General features: G+C 45.5%; 1 protein-coding gene across 2 annotated transcripts; it reads left to right on the forward strand.

Moving 5' to 3' along the window:
* The first annotated feature begins 1,248 nt into the window (after positions 1-1,248).
* On the forward strand, positions 1,249-9,196 carry LOC132388014 (zinc finger protein 229-like). 2 transcript variants are annotated; one of them, XM_059960348.1, is made up of 2 exons: positions 1,249-1,343; positions 4,217-9,196. In XM_059960348.1, the coding sequence occupies exon 2, from the start codon at positions 4,623-4,625 to the stop codon at positions 5,994-5,996; it is 1,374 nt and encodes a 457-aa protein (XP_059816331.1). In that variant the 5' UTR covers positions 1,249-1,343; positions 4,217-4,622; the 3' UTR covers positions 5,997-9,196. The 2 variants fall into 2 exon arrangements, with proteins under 2 accessions (XP_059816331.1, XP_059816333.1); XM_059960350.1 differs by lacking the exon at positions 1,249-1,343 and adding an exon at positions 1,707-2,540.
* Positions 9,197-10,422: the final 1,226 nt, after the last annotated feature.

The raw sequence follows: 10,422 nt of genomic DNA on the forward strand, positions 1-10,422 counted from the left end.
CCATCTGGTTCCTGCCCATGTTTCTGTTCCATATCCGTATATCAAAACCTGCCGTTCCCCTCTCACACTCCCTGAGGTGACAGGTTGCAACTAGTCACCACTCCGTGGAATAGAAGATTTCCCTTGAATTTCATAGAATCACAGAAATCTATTTTCCTAAGCTCCATGTACCTATCCAAGAGTCTCTTAAAAGACCCTATTGTATTCGCCTCTACCACCGTCGCTGGCAGTGCATTCCACACACACACCACTCTTTGCTTAAAAAAAAACATTGCTCTGATATCTCCTCTGTACCTACTTCCAAGCAGCTTAAACCTATTCCCCCTCGTGTTAGCCATTTTCCTACTGGGAAAAAGCCTCTGGCTATCCACACGACCAATGCCTCTTATCATCTTATACACCTGAATGATTGTCTCCGGGCTGAATAAGACGATGAGCTCACTGTGGTTGTGACGTTCTCGCCCGTCGCCCATCTCCCCCTCCCCGTTCCCCCTCCCCTCCCTCTCTCCCTCCCCCCTCCCCTCCCCCTCTCCCTCTCCCGCCCCCTCACCCTTTGTGTTTTACGTCAAAGACCTCAATCAGACACTAAAAACGCACTCGCAGTAAGCGAACCTGCGGTCTCGTAACACAATACACCTCTAAAGTCTAACAGCTGTCTAGCAAGTGAATCTTCGATGGTGCAGAGTCAGAAACCAAAGAGTTGCCAGATTGAGTCAGGCTTTGGGGCTGCAATGAGAGTTGGGGTCTAGAGTTTACGAGGAGGAGGAATCAGACCAGCTGGATGTGGCTACAGAAGAAAGATTAGAAGCATTTGGAAATTGGTTGATCGAAAAAAAAAGGTGGTTAATTTCTGCAAAATACTGGTGGAAATCAACAGACAGCAATGGTGAAGAGGAATAAAAAGACAACGTTTACACCGAGCCCTTTTAGCATGCCTAGCCTGTGCACTCCTCTACTTAGTTGCTGCTTGAACTGCAGAGTTCCTCCAGTATTTGTGTGTGTGCGTCTCTGTATTCCAAGCAACTGCAGAATTTCCTGTGTTTTATAACTGCATTTTACTTTGGCATTCGATAGGCATTGATATTGAGTATATTGCTTATGGGAGCCGCTTTCTGCGGTAAAACAGCTGCAGATTTTTCGATGCACACGAAAAAATAAGGTATGGACCTTGAACCGGTACCTGCACAAATCTTTAATGGCACCGTGATTACCCATAGGGCCATGAGTTAAAAATTTCGCCGTCGTTGAGGCACCGATGAAATGCGCAGGCGTCAGGCTGAGGACGTCCCCGAGTGTCACGCATGCGCATAGTACACTGAAGGCCTTGAAAATGTCGGATGGAGGTAAGAGTGATTCTCCGTGTTTTTCTCTGAAACCCGACTTCAGAACGATTCCTGTGAAATCCGGACATCACAGTCCGCAATCCCGGGACAGTCCTGCTCTCTTCCCTCTCTCTCAGCCTCACGATCCGTACACGGGCCCCGGGGAGCTTCCGGCCGCTGAGTGAATGGGAACCGATGGATCTCTCAGACAGAGCTGAGCTCCAGCTATCTAAATGCAAGGATTAGGAACTCGGGAGAAAGGGAACAAAATCTTTTACATCACCAGTTGAGAAATTCGCCTTTGTTCTACCTCCGATCACTGACAGGAGAAAATCTGCAGATGCTGGAAATCCAAGCAACACACACAAAATGCCGGAGGAACTCAGCATTAGTACTCTTTTCCATAGATGCTGCCCGGCCTGCTGAGTTCCTCCAGCATTTTGTGTGTGTTGCTTGTTCCACCTCCTCTTGTTCTGGACTTTTCAACCCGTGACGACATGTTTTGTACCATTCTCTCTGGAAGATAATGATATCAAACACCTTTGCCCTGGGCAACAAGTAGCTTTCACATCAAATGTGCCAGACTCCAGTGAGACAGACTACTGCCCTTCCCTTCATATTCATTGGGATTTCATTCACTGAGTTCAACACCGTCAGTCATTGGGGGAGACTTCAGGGGAAATATTTATGTACAATACAGAAACTGGTGATACCTGTGTGTATTGTGGTGATGCAAAAGTTGTTGGAGAGTTTACAAGAGGGAAGAATTGGAGTGCTATTTGGAAATCTGACTTTTTAAAGCATAATTTAGCAAGCAAACCACTTATGGACAAAGTGCAAAAGCACTGGAGAGAAAATCCTTCATTACCCTTTACAGGCCTGTGACATGGTGTGAGAGGGCAGATGAACTGAATCGAGCCCAGAGGAGATCACAGTTCTTACAGACAGTGATTTGCTGGCTGTTAAAATGAATACCTCTCTATATAAAATTCGCAGTGCACATGTCGTCACTGGGTAAAAGAATGCACAGTACAAGATTTCTGTGCACACTGGTGATTACAAATTAGAGGGGACATTGGTGGGGAGAACTCCAGTGTCCCTGACACCCTCACCTACAAGATGTGCACCCAGCTGCACTTTGAGGAGTTGGAGCTGAAAACGGATGAATTGTGGATCATCCAGCAGTTGGAGGGGGTGATAGATATGACATGAAGAGAGGTGAGTTACACCTAAGGTGCAGGAGACAGGAAACTAGGTGAGAGACGTGAAGGGGAATGAAGTTAAATAGCCATCGCAGAGTACTCTTGTTGCCATCCCACACAACAGCCAGGTGGGCCGCTTTAGAAACTGTTGGGGATGGAGGGATTACCTGGCAGAGGAAAGTCAAACGGGTGATAGGGGATTCGTTAGTTAGGGGAACAGAACAGAGGGGATAAAAGGTCAGTTTTGATGGTGTCAAAAGGACCTGACAAGTGTGGTTTGGGATAGGCCGTTTTCTGGCAAAGGAGTACTTGGTAAGTGGGAGGCCTTCAGAAGTGACATTTTTGAGAGTGTAGAGTTCGTATGCTGAAAGGTAACTGGTGCAGGGAGCCTTGGTTTTCAAGAGATATTGAGGCCCCCGATATTTTGTTCCTCTAAATGCCTCAGACTGTTGGGTGCTACCAAGACTCATTAATGACAACAGTATCATAATTCCACCCCCGAGCTCATCGGACTTATTTTTAGTCGTCTTCTGTTGGTTTCTAAAAGCTTCCAATAGTTTTTGCTCTTTTGTTTGCCCTCTCTTTGGCTTTTATGTTGGCTTTGGCTTCTCATTTCAGCCACGGTTGTGTCTTCCTGCCTTTACAATGCTTCCACTTCTTTGGGATGTATCGATCACTCAGCTCCTGAATTGCTCCCAGAAACTCCAGCCATTGTTGCTCTGTTGTCACTCCTATCTTTCCCTTCCAAGCAAGTTTAGCCAGCTTCTGTCACAGAAACATGGAGAAGTTCAGTACGGAAACAGGCTATTTGCCCAATCCATTCAATGCCAAACAAACATTTAAACTGTCTAATGCAACTAACTGCACCGGGACCATCGCCCGCCATACCCCTACCATCCAGGCTCCCATCCAAACTTCTTTTAAATGGTGAAACCGAACTCATATTCACCACTTGTGCTGGCATCTCACTGCACGCTCTCACGACCATTTCAGTAAAGAGCTTTTCCAAATGTTCCCATTAAATTTTCACTTCCCCGCTTACCCATGATCTATGGTTGTCATCGCACCCATCCTCAGTGGAAAAAGCTGCTTACCTGTACCCTATCTATACTGTCATAACGTTGTCTATTCCCAACAAATCCTCAAAGATATGTATAATATCTTTGTTTATGTTTAGAGCCTTTTTTCAGATGTATAGGATGATGAGGGACACTGATCGTGTGGATAGCTAGAGGTTTTTACCCCAGGGCTGAAATGGCTAATGTGAGGGAGCATAGTTTCAAGGTGCTTGAAAGTTGATATGGAGGGGATGTCAGGGGTAACTTTATTTACACTGAGAGTTGTGGGTGCATAGAACGGATTGCAGGCTATTTGTGTGAGAGTGTTTCAGTTACTTTGGGGCCAGGAACCCATGCAGCTCAGTGGGAACAGGGAACAATACCAACGGAGAGAGTCAAACTGAGCCAGGTCACAGATTGGAGACGGCATTCTTAAAGAGACAGGAAGAGCATCAGGGAATTGATGGTCATTCCAGATACCAGCACTGTGCCCAGTTAAAGGTGATTTCTCTCTCCAACTTGGGTTAAACTTCACTGAAACAGTGTGATGCCAGCTCACACCTTGACAACTCAAGGAATCTCATCTGAAATGTTGTCCTACACCCATTGATGGATTTTGTAAATCTTTTTACAGGTTAAAAATGACAAGGAATTTGCCTACGGGAATCTCGAACACAACACGCTAGTTTTGCTATCTCTGTCCAGATATTTAAGAAGTGGAGCAAGAGATTCACTCGATCATCCTTCCTGCTCAGACGGTAGGTAGGGATTCACTCAATCATCTGACCAACTGACATGCCTATTAGTTTACATGGGGGGAGCCCATTCATCTGCTCAGACAGTGGGAATGGATTCACTCGGTCATCTCAACTGAAGGTACATCAGCAAGTTCACACTGGGCAAGGCCATTCACCTGTTCTGTGAGTGAGAAGGGATTCAGTTGGTCTTCCCACCTGCGGACACACCAGTCAGTTCACACTGGGCAGAGGCTGGTCATCTGAGGAATTTGTGGAGAAGGATTGACTCGGTCATCTGTCCTAATGGCTCACCAGCGAGTTCACACCGGGGAGAGGCCGTTCACCTGCTCGGACTGTGGGAAAGGATTCACTTCCACATATAAGTTACTGAGACACCAGTCAGTTCACACCGGGGAGAGGCCATTCACCTGCTCAGACTGTGGGAAGGGATTCGCTCAGACATCTCAACTGAAGGTACATCAGCGAGTTCACACTGGGGAGAGGCCATTCACCTGCTCAGACTGTGGGAAGGGATTCGCTCAGTCATCTCAACTGAAGGAACATCAGCAAGTTCACACTGGGGAGAGGCCATTCACCTGCTTGGACTGCGGGATGGGATTCATTTCATCATATAAGTTACTGAAACACCGGTCAGTTCACACCGGAGAGTGGCCGTTCACCTGCTCAGACTGCGGAAAGGGATTCACTGAGTTACCTCAACTTCAGGTACATCAGCGAGTTCACACCAGGGAGAGGCCATTCACCTGCTCAAACTGTGGGAAGGGATTCGCTCAGTCATCTCAACTGAAGGTACATCAGCGAGTTCACACTGGAGAGTGGCCAATAACCTGCTCGGACTGTGGGATAGGATTCACTTCATCATCCCATCTGAAGATACATCAGCGAGTTCACACTGGGGAGAGGCCATTCACCTGCTCAGACTGTGGGAAGGGATTCATTTCATCATCCCATCTGAAGGTACATCAGCGAGTTCACACTGGGGAGAGGCCGTTCACCTGCTCGGACTGTGGGAAAGGATACTCTCAGTTATCTCAACTGAAGGCACACCAGGGAGTTCACACCGGCGAGTGGCCAATCACCTGCTCGGACTGCGGGAAGGGATTTGCTTCGTCATCCCATCTGAAGATACATCAGCGAGTTCATACCGGAAAGTGGCCAATCACCTGCTCAGACTGTGGGAAGGGATTCCCTTCGTTATCCCAACTGAAGATACATCAGCGAGTTCACACTGGTGAGAGACCATTCACCTGCTCAGACTGTGGGAAGGGATTCACTCGATCATCCCATCTGCAGATACATCAGCGAGTTCACACTGGTGAGAGGCCGTTCACTTGCTCAGTCTGTGGGAAGGGTTTCACTTCATCATCCCAACTGAAGGTACATCAGCAAGTTCACACTGGGGAGAGGCCGTTCACTTGCTCAGAGTGTGGGAAGGGATTCACTCGGTCATCCCAACTACTGGCACACCAGCAAGTTCACACTGGGGAGTGGCCTTTCACCTGCTCAGAATGTGGGAAGGGATTCACTAAGTCATCCACCTTACTGGTACATCGGCGAGTTCACACTGGGGAGAAGCCGTTCACTTGCTCAGAATGTGGGAAGGGATTCACTCAGTCATCCATCCTAAAGGCACACCAGCGCCTTCACACTGGGTAGAGACCAATATGCTTGGACTTTGGGAAGAAATTCTCTCAGCCAAAACAACCAGTGTGCATCATTGAGTTCACACTGGGGAGAGGCCGTTCATCTGCTGTGAATGTAGGAAGCAATTCACTCAGTCATCTAAAGTTATGTAGCTTCCAGTTGTGCTGGCAGCTTAACAGAGGGGGTTATAGCCCCCAGTCTGGCCAAACTGAAGAATCTCGTTTGGGTGGATACTGAGCGATGTGTCCCCTGTGTAATCTGCCCTTGGGGTTCATACTCTCTGTGGACTGTCTCTTTAAAGTGCAAAGAGAACCGAGACTGACCTTGGACACGCTGTTGGATTTCTGCAGAAGTGCTGGGTTGCTATGGTGACCAGCTAATGTTTATGTTCTGTGTGGTTAAGCAAGGTCAGAATGATCCTTTACCAACACAGAACAAGCAAGCGACTTCTTACAGAGAAGTCTATTATCCCCCCTCCCCCCCATCTTGTGAACTAAATTGAATCTACCACATCATTGTAAGACAATGTCGTTTACCACCTTGGTTTTGGATTTTATATACAGGTGGCTCCCGTTTTTCGGACGTTCGCTTTACGACAGCTCACTGTTACGAAAGACCTAAATTAGTACCTGTTTTTGCTAACCAAAGAGGATTTTCACTTTTACGATAAAGATGATGCCTGCTTTATACGTGAGTTTACCCCGAGAAAGACTAGGGTGACCGTGAAGCCTTGTGCGGCAGTTGTGTACGCATGCGTGCACGTGCCGATTTTTTTTCTCTCCAAATCGATTTCAGTTCACTATCTTCCCGATTTTCAGTGAAACTACACCGTACATACAATATTTCTACTTTATCATTCCTACTTTTACTATAGGTTAGTGTTATTTTAGGTTTTATGTGCTATTTGGTATGATTTGGTGGGTTTTCTTTGGGTCTGGGAACATCCAAAATCTTTTCCCATTTAGATTAATGGTAATTGCTTCTTCACTTCATGACATTTCGGCTTACAAATGGTTTCATAGTAACACTCTAGCTTTAGATACCGGGGGAAACCTGTATTCACACCTATATATGCATAACATTGCTAACCCTTGGATTATCTGGTTTAAGTTCACTATTATTAGTAGTTACCAATAAAATTTTGTTTGTTAACTGCAAAACTAGACTCCAAGTGTGTTTAATTGTTGCTGGTAGTTTTATTGGTTTGCGTCTGTGTGACACCTGAAGTAACAAATTGTACATAATATGTGATTAAACTATTAAGATTTATAATTCTTACTTTGACCAGAGGGTTAGTAAAGAAAACAAAAAAAAAGAAAAAGGGCCCAGTCTCTCCATTCACGTCTTCTCATCTCTCCCCAGCAAAAGGCCATGAAAATCTCTCTTCCAGACTCACAAGAAAGAACATTTCTCTCATTGGATAGTCCCACACTCCAAAACCCTGTTATCTCTAGTCGTAACCTAAACATTGCTGCTGCAGGGAAGCCATTACCTCAGCAGTGAAACCTTACAGTGTGTTACACTTGTGACACACTACCAGGTTCAAACTGGGGAGATAGTTTCAATGAGCTGCATGCTGGATATTTGTCCATCACCGTTGCTGAATGCAATTTCGAGAGCGACTATTGCTGCTGAAATCTGCAATTATTGCTGCTGCTCACCACACCCAGTTCTGCACCCTGGTCACTGGGCATGGGAGGTGTTTCTTCTGCTGCACATTCACCTTTAATGGGGCTGGAGTTTAATATTCTGCATCTGTGACAAATAAACCAGTTCTATTATAAACTCTGTCTTTGGTGCTTAGTGAATTTATAACACAACTGGTGTACTCAGGCCTGCTGAACCCGGCCAGTGAATCTGTTCCACATCAGTCCATTTAAATCCTCCCCTGTTGTTTCCCTTGAATTCTCTGCAGACTGAAAAAGTCGAGATGACTGCAGTTCTAATCTCTGGGCTGATGAAGAATGACATTGTTCGTTAACCTCCTTAATCACAACTTATTTCCACATTATGACTCATTTTCGCTGCTTCTAAAGGGTTGTTGGAAACACCACTGTCCTCTAAAGACTTAAATTGGAATGGGAAACCATAAGTAGGATGTTCAAAGGAGCAGGGTCAGAAACCAGAGGCGGGTCTGCACAGGGCAGAGTTTGGGACTCTGGACGATGGTTCTGGTAAGAACGTATGATGAGGAGAAAGGAATCAACAGTGGGGCATGGCAACGAATGACAGAGTAGCAACACTTGGACGTTAATTGGCAGACAAAATAATTTTGTTATCTGACTGATGAACAATGCCTGTGGTGAGAGGCCCCATTGGTCGAGGCACATGTGTGTGTTGAGAATGGTTATACCTATTGAGGGAGTTATTCTTGCTTGTTTATCCTGTAATATTATATCTGAATGGTTATTTGAGATGATCCTATCTCTAATAATGTATTAATTATCATATAAATTGTGAGATTATGTCCTTAACTGAATCAGGCTTGAATTTATAGTGCCTTAATGAAGTTACCGTGGTCATTCATCCATTTGTATTTTAAAGCAAGATTTTGGTGAATGACATTTTCCACTTGATTGTACCTGCATAAGTAATCAGACTGAGTTAAACTGCTGTAGGATCCTGGAATGTGTTGGATTGTGTCTGGTGTCTCTTGGCATTTTCTGCATTTAGTGTCTTGCTTGCTTGAATTCCATGTATTTCAGATTTTTTTCTTTTTCTTAAACACCTTGTCCTGTATTTCTGCAAGGAACCCCGCTGATTCTGGGAAGGGATCTCCAACTCTCAGTCAGGTGCTCGATGCTTCCTTCACACCATCTAGTCTGCTCAGATCGTTGGGATGTCTCCCATGGAGGGTCATACTCATTCCACTGGTTAATGTTTTCTTCCAGAGTGATGACTTATTGTTCTGAGTTGGCCTCTCATTTAAGTTTTCTGGTCTGTATTTCTTATCACGATTGCATATACACACATGGAGTGCTGAATCCTGTTTATTTTTGATGAAAATATATATTTAGGTTTTATCTGACTGTTGTGTGATTTTTTTTTCATGTGTGTTATTCCTGTTCCTCCTTGTGTCCAAGGTAGTCGTTAATCTAAGTGGGACTTCGTGTAAATAGACTTTTCTAAAGTCTCTTCAGTTCTTATTTGTCTTTGTAAATTTTACTGATTGAAATGGGACCAAGATATTTTCATTAAAAAAGTCAATCTCGGTATTGATGCAAGTGTTTATTGCCTTTGTTGTATTTGTTTCCTATTGAGCTCTGTTTGGCAGGTTTTTTTGAAGCCATGAACTAAATTTTGTCAAAGGTTTTATGGATTTCACACTACTTTCTATTGTCTTTGCTTGTTGATATTCCAGATACGTGGGTATCGAGTCATAAAGAAGAGTCTTGGCCAGGAATGTTGATTCCCATCCATAGATGCTGTTTGACATGCTGAGCTCCTCCAGCACTTTATGTGTCGTTCTCTCCATTTCTGGCATCTGCAGGTCCTCTCGTTTCCCAGATACTTATATGTTTCTTGAAATAACGAGCCGGTAGTAGGGCTGTGTGGCTCTTTTGGTAAAATATTAAATAAACTCATTATAACGAGGTTGTAAAGGGTTGGAAGATGTAGAATCTCTAGGTAGAATAATCGCCCCCTGTGGTGGGGATTTACAGACATTCACCACCCTCAGAGTGGAAACAATTCCCCTCATCTCAGTCCCGGGCAGTTCACCCCCTGTTTCAGAGACTGGGATCCCTAGTTCAACCGGTAATGAAGTTGTGCATGTCAATGTTCACCTCTCAGTCCTCGATACTCTAAATGAAAGGGTTATCACATTTGATCTTTCTTCATATGATGACCCCACCACACCAGGGATCATTCAGGTGAATCTTCATTGCACTCTCTATAACAAATACTCTCTAACCTCTTTGTTAATCCTCTATGGAATTTCCATATTCTTCAGCCCCGTGTTGCCCCAACCACTCACCTCCCACCCCTGTCACTATTTCCACCTTCCCACCTCCCCCCTCACCTGGATCCACCTCTCACACCCCGGCTCTTGCCGCATCCCCACCCCTCACCTCTTTTCTCTGACTATTTCCCGTCCACTCTCGGTCCAGAGGGAGGGTCTCGGCCCGAAATGTTGACGGTCCATTTCCCTCCACAGATGGTGTCCGACCCACTGAGTTCCTCCGGCAGTTTGTTCTTTGGTCTGTAAACCCGTGTTAGTGTGGGGAGCGGGATTTTACACCATATTCCAGGTACAATCTCAACAAAGCCCAAATAATTGTCACTTTGCCCGGACCATTGGCCCCGCTTGCAGGGCAACAGTCTGCCGGTGTTTGCCCCCCATGTGGTGAATCCCTCTGCTCGACACCACCGTGGGCTCAGATATTTCCACAGATGAGCCCCTCCTGTCCCCACCGGGACAAACATCCTGTCCGCCCCC

The sequence above is a fragment of the Hypanus sabinus genome, unplaced genomic scaffold, assembly GCF_030144855.1.
Source record: "Hypanus sabinus isolate sHypSab1 unplaced genomic scaffold, sHypSab1.hap1 scaffold_249, whole genome shotgun sequence".
NCBI classification, from domain to species: Eukaryota; Metazoa; Chordata; class Chondrichthyes; order Myliobatiformes; family Dasyatidae; genus Hypanus; species Hypanus sabinus.

Bases quoted from the DNA above. Each gene is read 5' to 3' on its own strand.
- LOC132388014 (XM_059960348.1), top strand. From the start codon at position 4,623: ATGGCTCACCAGCGAGTTCACACCGGGGAGAGGCCGTTCACCTGCTCG.